General features: G+C 32.4%; 1 protein-coding gene across 2 annotated transcripts; it reads left to right on the top strand.

The window, feature by feature from the left end:
- The first annotated feature begins 600 nt into the window (after nt 1-600).
- Nucleotides 601-9,911, top strand: LOC107484849 (AT-rich interactive domain-containing protein 2). 2 transcript variants are annotated; one of them, XM_016105397.3, is made up of 4 exons: nt 601-739; nt 3,111-3,394; nt 5,867-6,072; nt 8,550-9,911. In XM_016105397.3, exons 3-4 carry the CDS (start codon nt 5,878-5,880, stop codon nt 9,615-9,617), a joined length of 1,263 nt encoding a protein of 420 aa, XP_015960883.1. In that variant the 5' UTR covers nt 601-739; nt 3,111-3,394; nt 5,867-5,877; the 3' UTR covers nt 9,618-9,911. The 2 variants fall into 2 exon arrangements, with proteins under 2 accessions (XP_015960883.1, XP_015960882.1); XM_016105396.3 differs by lacking the exon at nt 601-739 and having other exon boundaries at nt 3,073-3,388.
- Nucleotides 9,912-14,697: the final 4,786 nt, after the last annotated feature.

The following is a 14,697-nucleotide window of genomic DNA, read 5'->3' as shown; positions in this document are numbered from 1 at the left end:
TCAATTAGTCAAGAACTTTATTTTTGAGCTAAAAAGATAAAAATTCATTTGTATTTTTGTCCAAAATTAAATCTTTTATAATTATAAAAATTTACACAAAAAATTAACTTAACATCAAATTAAAATAAAAAACCTATTAAAATAATATTCAAAAATTTATAATTACTAAAAAAAATAATTCCAAAAAATAGAAACGATAATAAATCGTTTGCTAAATATAAAAATTATTTGTCAATTATAAAAATATAATATTTTTAAAATATTTTTATCATATTATTAAATTATTTAAAAAATTATTTTTCATTAATATTTTTAGAGATATTTTTAGTAATAGAATAAACTTTTGAATACTATTTTAGTAATTTTTTCTAGAATCAATTTTTATTGTGAAATTAAACCCTACCCCTCTTTTTCTCTCTCCTTTTCTCTCTCTATATATACATGTATTTTCACTACTTTTATTTGTCACACTTCTTGTTTTGCTTTTTGTTAAACTTTTTTGTCACCACCTCCTTCATTTACTGTGGCGACGGCCACAACTCAGATCTCACGTCCTTCTACCCAATTTTTCTCTACCGCTAACCCTTTTCACAAAATAAGCAGTTGGAAGATCGATCTTCAAAAAGAAATGCCTTTAGTGTTGTCTTTGCGACCATCGACACTTCTTTTGCAGCAAGAAAACGTTTGATTACGTCTCTTCTCACTAATTGTTGTTGGATCTGGTTAACCCTTTTTTAGCGTAAGCAGCTATGGCTTTTTTTCATTTTTATGTGCTGAATTCTAAATTTTTATGTGATCTATATATTTTTCTTTTTTACTAATATGCTAGATCTTATTATTTGAATCTCTTCTAACATACTAAAATGGTATTATTTCTTACTTTATTCATAGATCTCAAATTTAATATTTATAATTTAATAAAATAATAATTAAATTATTTGGATAAAAATTATATTTTTTAATATATATATATATATTTATATATAAACACTTCCACTACCACACTACACTAGAAGGTTCTTTTAACTACAACTAGCAAATGTTTTTGGTAATAAAAATTAAAGAATATGTTTATTTTTGTAAAATTTAAGAACTTTAATATTAAGTTTTTTTGGGATAAAAAATGTCGGGAGCAAATTTTTTTAAAAACCTATTTAGATATATACTCAAAATTAAAAATAGGATTGGTGATACGGATGTTAGAATCTAAATTTCTTCAAATAAAATTATTTATCCAATTGAAATAAAAAATAATTAAAATCGCTTATTTGAATTAGATTAGATTTTATAGATTTGATTATAGTCCCATTAAAAGTGTATAATATTATATAATATTATTATTTTATTATTAAATTTAAAATTTTACTTGTAATATATTTAGTTTGTTATAAAATTTTATTAATTTATTTTACTATTATTATTCAGTAAATATTTTGTGAATCTAAGATAAAATTATTTATTTTTTATAATCTAAAATTAATTTGTTTTAATGATAAAATCTTAAAATTTAGATTTTTTTAAAAATCAAATAAGCCGATCTAATACAAATTAAAATAATTTGGATTGGACTGGATTACATTTAAAAATAAAATCAATCTGATTTAATCAAAATCGCACATTATATATTTCTTATCAAACTGTTCTTTCCCTTAAAATCGATCTATGAACACCTCTTGGACAATAATATTTACCAAGGTTTTGAAAATTAGATCGGACCGGTCGATTCAACCAAGTTAACTGGTAATTGGTCTTTTGACCGGTCCAATTAAACTTAAAACCGTCTTGTAAAATTAGCCAAATCGATGGTTTAATCGGTAAATCGGCCAAATTTTTTAAAGGCTCAATTCTCCTTTTTAGCATCAAAACAACGTCGTTTTGATGAAGAAAAAAACCCACCCCAAAATGGCAAAACATCCGACCCCCTCTCCCTTTTTTCTCATTCTCACATTCTCATCAAAATCTCTTTTCACTCACTATCTAACCTTATGAGAGCAAACACCGCAGCCACCATCAGCCCCCAGCCCGCACTGCTCTTCTCTTCCTCATTGTCTATGTGCTCGTCGTGAAGCCCTACCAGCTATCGTTGTCCCCCAACCACCACCACTCTTCTTTTCCTCACTGTCCCTATGCTCGTTGCGAAGCCCACCAGCCACCGTCACCCCCAGTTGCCGCTATTCTTCTCCTTCTCACCGTCTCTATGCTCGTTGCGAAGCCTACCTCTGTAATTGTCGTTGTCGTCGTCCTCGATCCTCTTCTCCACTACGTCATATCAATGGTTGCTCGATCCTCTTCAAGTGCGTCCTTTCCTCCGTGAATCTCTGTCCGGAGCTTCGTCGTGAAATCTCTGCTCAGGGATTCACCGTCGCAAACTGATCCTTTTCTAAGCTCACTCTATCACCGCCATTCCTATCTCGCCATGTTTCCAATAAGCTACTGCTTCTTCAGTTTCAATTTCTAAAATTTTGGTTTCTGAGTTGAGTTTTTTGTACTAGATTCTGAGTTAGGATTGTGTTCTGAGTTGGGTTATTGCTTGTGTCATTCTGAATTTAGTTCGGATGTTAAGTTTAGATTTTTTTTTGCTTAGTTTTTTTTTGTTTTTAAATTCTTTGGATTTAGATGCTGAGTTTTCTATATTTTGAATTTTTATTGTTGAATACTTGATTGAAAGGTTTTTGTTGAAATTTGTTGTGATTCTAGATTTTTTGTTTCTGATAGTTTGAGTTTTTGTGTAAGTTTGCGATTCTAAATTTTTGTTGTAATGAGTATACTTGTTGTTATTTTGTTATAATTTTGAAGTTAATTAAAAATTTTTATTTTATAATTTTTTAATGATAAAATATGAACAAATTATTATCATAATTTTGAAAATTGGGTTGAATTAATCCGTTGGACCGATGCAACTTTAAACCAATAGGATTAACGATTTGGTTCATCATTTTAAACCGTTCAATAAAAAATCGGATGTAAGCCGCTGAATCGACCGGGAGGCCAGTCAAACCAGAATCGGCACTGGCCGGTTTTACTAAAACGGCGCTGTTTAGATTTTGTTCAAAAAAATAAAAAGAAAAAAACCCAGCCTTGTGCCCCCCGCCCTAACACCTTCCTTTCAGATTTCAGAAAACACTCGGGAGTGAGCCTGTGGCCCCGCAACCCTAGCCTCCACCACCGCCGCATGGAGTGAGCCATTGCCGCCGTTCGTGGCACTCAGGGACTTCTCTCTTCCTCCTGTCGGCGTTCTCGAAGTCTCCAACCCCTGTTCTCTCCCAGACTCACCAATCCCAGGCGCGCAGCTTCTTCCTCGAGCGTCCGCGTCGTCGTCTGCTCTCTGCTCGCCGCGTCTTCGTCTGCTGACTTTGCTCGCCCTCGTGCTCGCCGTCTCAGACCGAAGGCGAAGGTCAGTGCTCAGTGCTCACTTGTTCTTCGTTGTTTTAATTTTTTTAATGCTCTGGAAATCAAATCACAGGATGAATAATTGATTATTGAATGATTAATTGATTATTGATTAGCTATGGCTGCTTTGCTGTGCTGTTGTTTTGTGATTTTTCTGCATAGTGATGTGCTGCTGGAGATTTAATTGCTGCTATTTTGTGTTTGTGTGTTTGTGTTTTACTGTTTGTTCTGAATTGTTCTCCATGGTAGGTCTTGTTTGAGATAACAACAAAGGTAAAATTGATAATGAAGTCATATCTTTGTTCTGAATTGTTTTTCATAAGATGCATAGGCTTGGATGTGATATTTTCAAATCGCTTGGCATTATCTGTTTTTCTTGTGAGTTGGATATGATCAAAAGATCGTGGGTGAGTTGCATCTCTATCCAGGTTTAGTTCAGGAGATTGAGTTGGGTTGAAGTTTTTGTTTTAGTTAAAAGATTGTATCTGAGCATTTGCAACATGCATTATTATATTATTATTACAAGCAGCACAACAAAATGGAAATCACAATCAACGGGTTAATGGTCAAATTAGTTCCTGAAAGATGGGTCGATTGTCAATTTCCTCCCCGAATAATTTTTTTAATCAAATTAATCCATAAAAGATTTAAAATCAATCACATTTGTCCCTCCGTCAATTAGTTAACTGTTTCTGTTAATATTTTGCCACGTGAATCGTTAAGTGACACAACACATATCAAAACGATGCCGTTTCTCGACATCTCACCCCATTTGAAGCTCTCACCAGTCATTGCTCAAACGCTCTTTCTTCCTTCTTCACACGAAACACAAAATATCAAACACACACAGAGAGAAAAGGCGACAGAGCTCTAATCAAAGAGAAGAACAGGTGCTTTGATCAAAGGGTATGATTTTACAATTCTACCTCTCCCTTCTGTTGGGGTCTACACTTTGAGTTGGAGGAAGTTGCTTTGAGCCGAATCGCCGGAGAAAGTCGCTAAATCGCCAGAATGGCGTTTGTGGTGTGAGGTTGCATTTTAGAAAGAAGCCAATCTAAAAGTTATCTTCTTAGCCCAGAATGCATTTTTACCCAATCCAAAGCCCAATCTGAGTTGCAAATATGGAAACCATCGCAATAAATCCCCAATATCTCAATCTTTCTCACTTTTACAATTTACAATCCACAACCTTACCTCCATCTCCAAGCTCCATGGCTCCATTTTCACTTCTCTCAATCTCTCACTTTTCTCTACCTCTGAACTTTGAAATCCGACCAAAATTATTGCCGTTTGTTTGTGTGGCATGCTGTTTGTGGGTGTCGCTGGTGGATTGGTGGTGTAGTTGGGCTGTCGGGTTTCTGTGTCGCATCACTAGTGTCTCTTTGGCTCTCTGTGTAATTGGCGTCACTGTTGCTCCATGTTGCCATGTCGCTAATGTCGCTGGTTAGTGGTCACAACGCCAACCATGGCTTAGCATTGGTACCCTAAACCGCGAAGAATGAGCACAGTCGCACTTTGCATAGTATCACCGATTATGGCTTCCTCACCCCTTCCAATGATCCGAGCTCCGTCATTCTCTCTGACTATTGTGATGTTTCATGCGTTTTGAGAGAATGGAAAAGAGAAACGGCGCCGTTTTGACACAATATGCCCTAATATAATACCAAAAACCAACATTGTTTTATCATTGCTGATTTGTCATTTAACGATACATGTGGAAAACGTTAATGGAAGGTGTTAAGTATTTGACGGAAGGACAAACGAGATTAATGTTAAATCTTTAAGGGGCTAATTTGATTAAAAAAATCATTCAGGGACGAAAATGACGATCGACTAACCTTTCAGGGACTAATTTGATCATTAACCCCACAATCAACCATTGTAAAGTTGTGTTAGGTAACTAAAGTAAAAACAAAAATGTACAAGGACTTATTGGAAAGCTGTGTTATATACACACAACAACTAATTCAACATTGCTATTACATTCTAATGAATGTACCTCTGCTGTAAAAGAAAATACTGTCCCGCTTTTAACATTCTCATTCTTAATTAGTTAATTATGCTTAGATTGTGACTATCTTGATGATCTATTAATTTATCTTTTTTCGTCTTGTAAATTTTATTGTCAAACTAAGCAAATTAATTCTATTTGAACCTTGATAAATTATATAAAGAAAATATTAGAAATAATTTTTTTTTGACTAATAATCAATCAACATTTATCTTTTATTTTAATTTCTTTTTTTATCTCTTAACTTTTACATATCGTTACTTTATTAAAATTGTTCGTTAAAAAAACGGATTGCCTAGCTTAAGCAAATTATATAATTTGTTGATGTGGAGTTTCTATGATAAGAATCAATATAAACTAGACAAACACTTCTACTTGATTAAAACAACATAAGAGCTGAAAGTTGGGGCTGGAGCCCATAATCTTAATAATTCACCCCCTAATTTAGATTTGATTTTCTTTCAGCTAATGTGGCTATGAATACTTTGACAATGGGAGGAAAAATTATTCACAAAAATTATGCTTCTTGCTCATTTGATGATAGAGATATGTTAATGTTGTTAAAAGATCTTGCTTTGGATCCTTGCAATGTGAAGCCATCCCAGAAAAGACTTGAGAATAGAATTCTCAAAATACGCAAACTTTTGAAAGCTAGTGTCGAAAGACCCAAGGTATTGAATTTTCAAGGATCAATTCTTCTATAAGTTTAATATTGGAGAAATGTTGGAGAGATAGTAGAATTTATTATTTTTGACCATCAATTAGCCAACAATATTTAAAAGTATGGACTAAAAGTGTATTGTTGGATTACTAGACTAAAAGAATTAGGTTGATGGCCAAAAATAATAAATTTCGCTGACCCTTGAATTTTTTTTCTTCATATAATGATTGTTTTTGAATAGTTTTATATTTTTGATGCAGAGTTGTTAGAAGCTCGAGTAACTCTAAAACTAATAATTTTTTTAGCTAAGTAAAATAAATGGTAAATTACTAAAAGAGTACCTGAAGATTTATATTGACAATATAATCCTAAAAGATATGAACAATAAATAAGTTCTCGAAAAATTAAAAAACATTACTCTAAAATAAAGAGTCATCTTTGTCAGTGGCATGATGTTTCTGTTAAGTTTGCTTTTAATTCAAAATTGATAATTTCTCAATTCACACAAAATTGATACTAATGCAATATGTAATTGACTGAATAGGCTAATTTATGTTTTTGTTATTGTTTAATTATGTTAGTTTTGACTATAAAACAAGGTTTTGAAAATTGAATCAATTATTGAAGCGGTAGAATTAGAGGATCAAAGATTTAAAGGTTCAATCGAGTTTAACTGGAGTTGAACTAAATATAATAAAATAATATATTTATGTATAAAATATATATAATTTTAAAAAGAATTTTTGATTTAATATTTTAAACCGGTTAATCAATAAAAAACCATATTGTTTGATCAGGTAAACATTTTGTTGATCTTTTTTTCTTTTTTTTTTTGACCGATTCCCTGTCAAACAATTTTTACCTTGAACTGAATTAGTCTGGTGGTCATTTTTCGACCCTACTTTTGCCATTGTTATCCTGCACACCACCCTCAACATTGTTATCTTGCCGCACCACCTCCACTCCAACCCTTACCTTCACCACTCTTACCTGTTGGACCACCCCCAACCATTGCTTCTTACCATTGCCACCTCCCTTGTACCAAATCCATCATTAGCATCATCAACATCAACAACCACCACATCTCCATTTAATTTGTTCTTTCTTCAATCCTTTCAATTTTTCTTAGTCTTGATTGTTGTTGATTTTGGTGGGGTTTGAGAAGAAAGGTTGGTGGTGGTTAGGGTGGGGAGAGGAAGGTTGGTGGTAGTTGTCATTGATGTTGATGATAATAGAGGTGAGATGAGGTGAGGTTGGCATGACCATGGTGAGGTGTGGAGGTTAGGGGTAGTGCCATGGGGTGCAATGGTGAGGTAAGGGTGGGGATGGGTTGGCGATGGTGAGAATGGAGTGGTGTAACGGTGGAATGAGATTAAATTGATTTTTTTTTAGGTTTTTCGCAGTATCCCTCAACCCGACAGACTAAAGATTAATTTGTCGCAGATTTGAGCTCCATTTAAAGGTTTGCCGCTGGCTAATAGGTTGGTGCATGCACAAGACATGATTTGAACCCTTGCCACTTGTTTAAGCATACTAACGAGCTAAGGGCGAAGGTGACGACGATGATAAAGAAGATGAACATAATGATGATGTGTATAGGCAAGGGACAAAATTGAAATAAAAAGGTCAACCACATGAGTAATTAGTAGTGGTAAAATTCAAACTTACAAAAAAAATGACAAGATTGAAACAAATTACAACAAACAACAACAACAAAGCCCTGTCCCACTAGGTGGGGTCGGGTACATGAATCAAACGACGCCATTGAGTTCTATCATGGATCATGTCTATAGAGAGACCGTTTACATGTAGATCTCGTTTGACCACCTCATGGATGACCTTCTTAGGTCTTCCTCTGCTTTTCACCCCTTGTCCATCTTCCATCTCATCCACCATCCTGACCGGGTATTCTGTCGGTCTTCTTTTGACATGTCCAAACCACATGAGACGCGATTCTACTATCTTTTTCATAATAGATGCTACTCCAACTCTCTCTCTTTTATCCTTTTTATTATTCTTATTCTCTTATTTTCTTTGGAGGAGATATAACGACTTTAAATTGATAATTCCTTTCCTATTGGGGAGATTTTACTCCCAATACATAGAACATCTATGATAAAAATGTTATCAAACTAAAAGTGGTATTATAAAAGAATAACAATATCCATAGTAGTTTCTTTATATATATATATATATTTTACATTTCAATATTTATTTTATACAGATAGTTGATTTGGTGATTAAATTTTAGTCTACATATATCATAGATGTTAAAGATTTTCAATTCTATTCATTAATATTTTGATTTAATATGCATGCTTGCTACTAAAAATGCGTAATTTAACCTCTTGAACTTTGTTTCATGGGCAATTTACATAATAAACTTTTAAAAATGTAATTAACATCATGAAATTGTCAAGGTAAAAAATGTTTTTATATTTATATCCATGTGAAAGCTAATTTTCATTTTCTTTTTCTTTTTCTCAGAGGAAGAGGAAATTTGATGAGTATGAAAATGAAAGTAAATTAGCCGCTACTTTTGGATCAATCACAGGAGAGAAATATGATATCCAAAATGCCAAAAATCAGAGAAAAGGTGAGTCCTCTTGTCTTTCACTCCATTCCCTAGAAAGTTGGGGTCATTCAGCAATACATGAAGATGTTCTTTCTTCTTTAAATGATTGCTCAAAGTGTTGCAGTCTTAGTAAAATGACAAACCCAATGATCAAATGGAACTTGAAAAGCCATAGTGAAGATCTAGTAACTAATAGTAGTTGTACTAATAGTATCGCGACATCTAACAATGACGAAACAAATAAAGAATTCTGGAATGACGTTTCGAGCGAGGCTTCGCATTCGATGAGGTCAAACAAGGAAGCCAAGGAACTTAATTTTCCAAAATTTGTTATTCCGATCGGGCCTAGATTTCAAGCTGAAGTTCCAAGATGGGAAGGCGCAACTACTCGAAGGCATAATAGTTGTGATGATATGAAATGGTTAGGCACTCAAGCTTGGCCAATCCCGGGAATCACAAAATCGAATAGAATGTGTGTTAGAAAAGGTAGGTCTGATCCATGTTCTTGTGATGACCCAGGATCAATTGAATGTGTTGAAGAACACATCAATGAATCAAGAAAACGCCTAGAATTAGAGATTGGTACAACTTTTCAAAGTTGGAAGTTTCATGAGATGGGAAAAGATGTATCAAAGTCATGGACATTTGAAGAAGAAAAGGAATTTGAAAATCTTGCAAGATCAAATTTGCAATCAGATGAAACAAACTTTTGGGATCTTGCTATGGAGCACTTCCCAAACAAAACAATGAAGAGCATGATTAATTACTATTATAATGTCTACATCCCTAGGCGCTTGAGCATGGAAACAAGAGCTTCTTCTAGTGCAGTTGATAGTGACAATGATCAAAGTGAGGTCTACAAGAATGATGATGGAGGTTCAACTACTAAGATGCGCATTGTTCCAATGTGCAAATTCCTCAAATCAAGGACTAAAAGTTGCCAGGTAAGCAAGTTTAAGAGTAATCAAGTAGGTACTTAGTCAAGTGGGATGGAGTCAACATTGGTTTGACTATTATGAGGTCAAACCCAAGGCTCCGTTAAAGTTGGTTGATTCTTTATGAATTGGCCGGGTCATCAATGTTTTGTGCTTCAAATGTACTTATCTTGGTCTTTCTTTTGTATAAGTTTGCCTCTAAATATCCTTCGATAGTCTAATGGATGTTGCAAATTGAATCAAAATGTGAATACTTTACCAACATGAGATTGGTTAAAGTATAAATTTCTTGATTCGAGCCTTTCAAACAAAACAAAGACTTTGTTGGAAAACATATAACCCCTTCTTCTTCTAACACTTTACGTGGCTTTTATCAGATCGAATCAGATTAGTCGATTTCTAATATTGTTGGTACATGCAAGAAATAGGCCACTTCTCTAGCTTTTTGTTTAATTTTTCGTGAAGTTAAATACTTGTCAAAGAGTCAGGGGGGGCTAGTCCATTGTTCTATAATTGCCATATAAAGGATATAACGAGTAGAAATACCCTCTTTTAACTTCTATTTTGGGATCGAATACCTTTCATAAGAAAAAAAAATGTGACCATTTTCCCGGCATATCACCAACAAAAAGATACACCTACTCGCTCTTTCATCAAATCAATCATAATTACCACTTAGATTTCACCAATCTGTACATTAAAAAAGTTTCCATAAATTTAAAAATTAGAAATCAGTCAATATTCAAACATTTAAAGATTCAATTGAGGTTAAATTAAATATAATAAAATAAAATAATATATTTATGTATAAAATAACATTTTTAAAATAAAATAAATTTTTGTATTTAATTATTTTTAATCAATTAACTAGTAAAACATCATATGGATATAATCAATTTTTCAATGTTTGGATTGAATCTTTTCGTTTTTAATAGGTTCGTTAACAATTGGTTTTTCCTTGAATGGGATCGAGTTGGTGGCCTGTATCTCGATTAATTCAATTGAATCGGCTAGTTCGGTTCGGTTTAGAACCATATTCGCTATGTAATATATTTATATATGAAGAGTGTTAAGGGCTCAGCAAGTTAGTTTTGTGATTTGTAGCTATCAATTAGCTATCATTTGGTGTTTTTAATGGTGTGATATTTCATCCAATAGTGCGAGATTATTCACTTTTCTTTTGCTGAGTAAGTGCTAGCCAGATTTTAATAAAAGTGTTGGTCTCCTAGACTTTTTTTAGATTTTGATAATTATTTCTCCATTAAATTACTTTTTCTAGTTTTCTATTTCTCTAATTCCTCCCAACACCAATCCCGCAAAAGTGATTGCCACTATCAATACCAATGACAACAACATCTTCATCCTTATGTCACCACTATAGCTGTCATTAACTACCATCACCAACACTGTTGCTGCCACCATTACGACCACCAACAAGAAGTCGAAAAAGGTTAAGGGGAAAGGTAGAAGGAGATTTTGATAATGTCGTCAAGCTTGGGAGAAAATAACATTGTAATGGTGACAGTTGGCACTGTCAAGGTGGGTTGAGAGAAGAAATCAGAGGATGGAGATGGTGATTATAAATGTTGGATGAATGAGTGAGTCATGAGTTTTTTTTTTGTTTTTTTTCGTAGTAGTGATGATGACGATGGATTGAGGGAACGGAATAGGTGGTGGTGATGGCAGTAACAAGGGTTAGAGGAGAGGAGAGGAGCGAGCAGTCTAGCTGTGGTTGATTATAAATGTTTTTGTTGTAATCACACCATTTATATTTTACCTATTTCTCTCGGCAATTCTATTATTAGCAACTTCGTCTCAATTATTTTTACGGTAAAATATGGATTTTCTAGATTTGTAACTTATCGCAAATAAGAGAAAGAAACAAAAAAACTATTTCATAAATATTCACGATATGTTCTTTATGGTAACTGGGTTCATAAATTATGGTCAACAAACAATCCGAGCTGCAAGATACATTGGTCAAAGTTTCATGATTACTTTACCATACAAATCATTTACCCGTAACTATTCAACATCCATATGGTCTATTATGTTCTTTTGTTGAAGTAAATATAAATGGTCTGATTGGAGATTTTCTAAGAATTGATCCAACAAAATCGCGGATTTTCTATATCAGAAAAAGAAATAATCCATCCGATTCAAAATGGATCTCGGATAATGAGTCGGATCAAATCAATATTAATCAATTTTTTCCTATTTCTTTCCAGAAAAAAAAAATTCAACAATCACATATCCAAAATCATAAAAACGATTCATGTGTTGAACAAAAATACAGAATGCCAATCTTTGATAATTTTGTAATCGTATGATTGTTTTGAAATATGACTTTTCTTGCTAATACCGGAAATAATTATGTTCTGTGTATGTAAAAAGTCAATCACTTGTATATAATACGTTATAATATACATTAAAAACAAATTAAATAACACATATTTGTATTTGTATAATGATTGTTTTTGTAGTAAATTTTTCATATGTATATGTTTTTTTATATGTATATATTTGTAATGATCGACTAACAGCATTAATCAATAGACAATCATGCATGTGAAACTTTAACTCTTGTCATTAAGACAAGTCCTATCGCATGACAGACACTCAGAGTATGCAGTGAAGCATAGTCACTCCATTCCCAAGGCTCTAACAGAAACGAGCTGCTCTGATACGATAATGTAACACTTTGATTTTTAGTACCTCATGATTGTACTAAGTCCGAGCGCTACTAACTTTTATTCTTTTAATTATATACTATTTTTATTTAACATTGAGCCTTCTCGAATATGAACCAAAATTTTTAATTAAGAAAAAGAAAATTCTTTACAACTTTGAAGTAGCAGTGAAAACTGTTAATACGTTGGTCAGCCCAGATTGTAATCCCGGTTATAAGTCCTAGTAAGGCAGTGAATCCGTTGATTAACAAGGGTGGTCCCGTAACTCACAAAGTTCTAACCATAAAATGGCTAGTTTATTGAGAACGATGAGTAGTTTAAATCTAGGGAAAAATAATTCTTTAGTGATAAAAACAGATAATGATGAAGCATCTACCTTTGGAACTAAAAATGAATTAGAAATAGCTAAGTTAGAAGAAAGTTTTCATAATTGGAATATACCTATAATAGATAAAGATAAAGTATATAAAAAGAGAAACTTCTGAGAAGGAAGAAATTATGAAATTCATATGTTAGAATATTGTAAACCAGGAACAAGTATTAAGATTATTACCATCCTAGAAGAAGATAAGTTGAAAGAACATAGTAATAAAGTATATAACTTCATCCATATAGGATTAATACAAGTAGCCATAAAACCTAATTTTAGAATAGGAATTAATCTGCCTATATTATTAACTTTAAGAGATACCAGATTCCAAAAGTTTAGTGATTCATTAATAGGAATATTAGAAAGCAACTGTCATGATGGACTAGTTTTTTTTTAATTGTTACCCAAATTATGCTATGAATCTAAAAAATGAATACACCTGGCAAGCCTTAAAATTGCAAGTAACATCTAATGAGACCATTATAAATGAGAAGTATGATCCATTCGAAATAATCTATAGAATATATTATAAAATTACTAAAGTTGATTATGACTTTAGAGCATTAAGACAATCCTCAAAAGAAGAAACAATAATTATGCATGCAAACCTAAAAAGATCTAATATACAAACCCCTAGAAGGTTAAGACATGAAGAATTAAAAAACAGAATGCCTGAAGAATGGGTAATACCTGATGGTATTGAAGAACCACAAATACAAAATACTAGAATAAGAGAAATAATAAGAGAAGGACCTGATATTAGAATTAGAATGAATAGGTCCCAATCATTAAGAATTCTTGATAATGTTGAAACTATTAGTCATAGAAATTCTATAGATAACTCATCAATAGGAAATATTGATAATATTGTAGGAATTGATAATAGAAGGCCACATATAGCCACTGCTGTATATAAATCACCTTCAGAATTTGATCCAATGGAATCACAAGTTTTATCAGTAATTATTAAGGAAGAACCATTTGAAATTGATAAAGAGTGGATAAGACAAGATTTTAATGCTGATTATAATAAACTACTAAGAGATTGGTATTTTACCAACCATTCGGAGAATGAAGTTATTAGACTAAGAGAACTATTCTACGATTTTATGAAAGAAAATAGGATTAGTTTATTCTTCTTTGATTGGTACGTTAATTATTACTCCAAACCCGATAAGAAATTATGTCCTTTAACAAAATCAACTGTCGTTTGGAAAACAAGCTCAGGATCAGTAATAGAATCTGAATATCCTCCTAAAGAAACTATTAAAATACCAATTGGAAAAGACCTTGAAGTTGAAGCAACACCCTATAAAAATAGCAATACAGATGGAAATATAGAAAAAAAGAGATATTAAGAAATTACATCAGCAATTAAACTTTACTAATACCATGCTAGATATAATGAAAAATCAGTTAGGAAGAATGGAAAACATGGAAAAAAATTATTAAGGTAGAAAAACTCATAGAAAAACCTATATATAAATTACAAAGTTTAGATAATATTAGCTTAAAATCTAAAGTAGAAACAGAAGTTGAAGAACTAAAAGAAAAACTTAGAAGTATTAGTCTAGGAAAATTAACAATTAATACATTACAAAAGGAAGAAGAATTAGAACTAAATAAAATATCCTATAAAAGAAATTATTCTAAAACCAGAAATTATTATCCTAGACCATCACCAGTAGATGTAGGCCTAGAAGAGCGAACACAATTAGTACAAAATAGTTTCTCAGGATCAGACTTAGTAGAATGGAATATAGATGGATTAAGTGAACAAGCCATTTTAGATCAAATGTGTAATATGACTATGGCTGCAACTGCCTATAAGATGAGAAAAGCTTCTGATAAAGAAGCAGCAATTATGATAACCCAAGGATTTACAAGACAATTAAAAGGTTGGTGGGATAATTTTCTCAGCATCCAAGAAAAAGAATTAATTATTAATAGTATTAAACAAGAAGATCAATCACCAGACGTTACATCCACGTTAATATATACCATTATTAAAAATTTTGTAGGAGATCCCAGTATTTTTAAAGATAGGATACATACTCAATTAATG

The sequence above is a fragment of the Arachis duranensis genome, chromosome 4 (assembly GCF_000817695.3).
Source record: "Arachis duranensis cultivar V14167 chromosome 4, aradu.V14167.gnm2.J7QH, whole genome shotgun sequence".
Taxonomy (NCBI): domain Eukaryota; kingdom Viridiplantae; phylum Streptophyta; class Magnoliopsida; order Fabales; family Fabaceae; genus Arachis; species Arachis duranensis.
This window is presented reverse-complemented; position numbering and strand designations above follow the sequence as displayed.

Excerpts from the sequence above, each read along its gene's own strand:
- LOC107484849 (XM_016105397.3), top strand. The coding sequence starts at position 5,878 with ATGAATACTTTGACAATGGGAGGAAAAATTATTCACAAAAATTATGCT. Across the intron at positions 6,073-8,549 it reads CTAGTGTCGAAAGACCCAAG|AGGAAGAGGAAATTTGATGA; the intron begins GTATTGAATTTT and ends TCTTTTTCTCAG.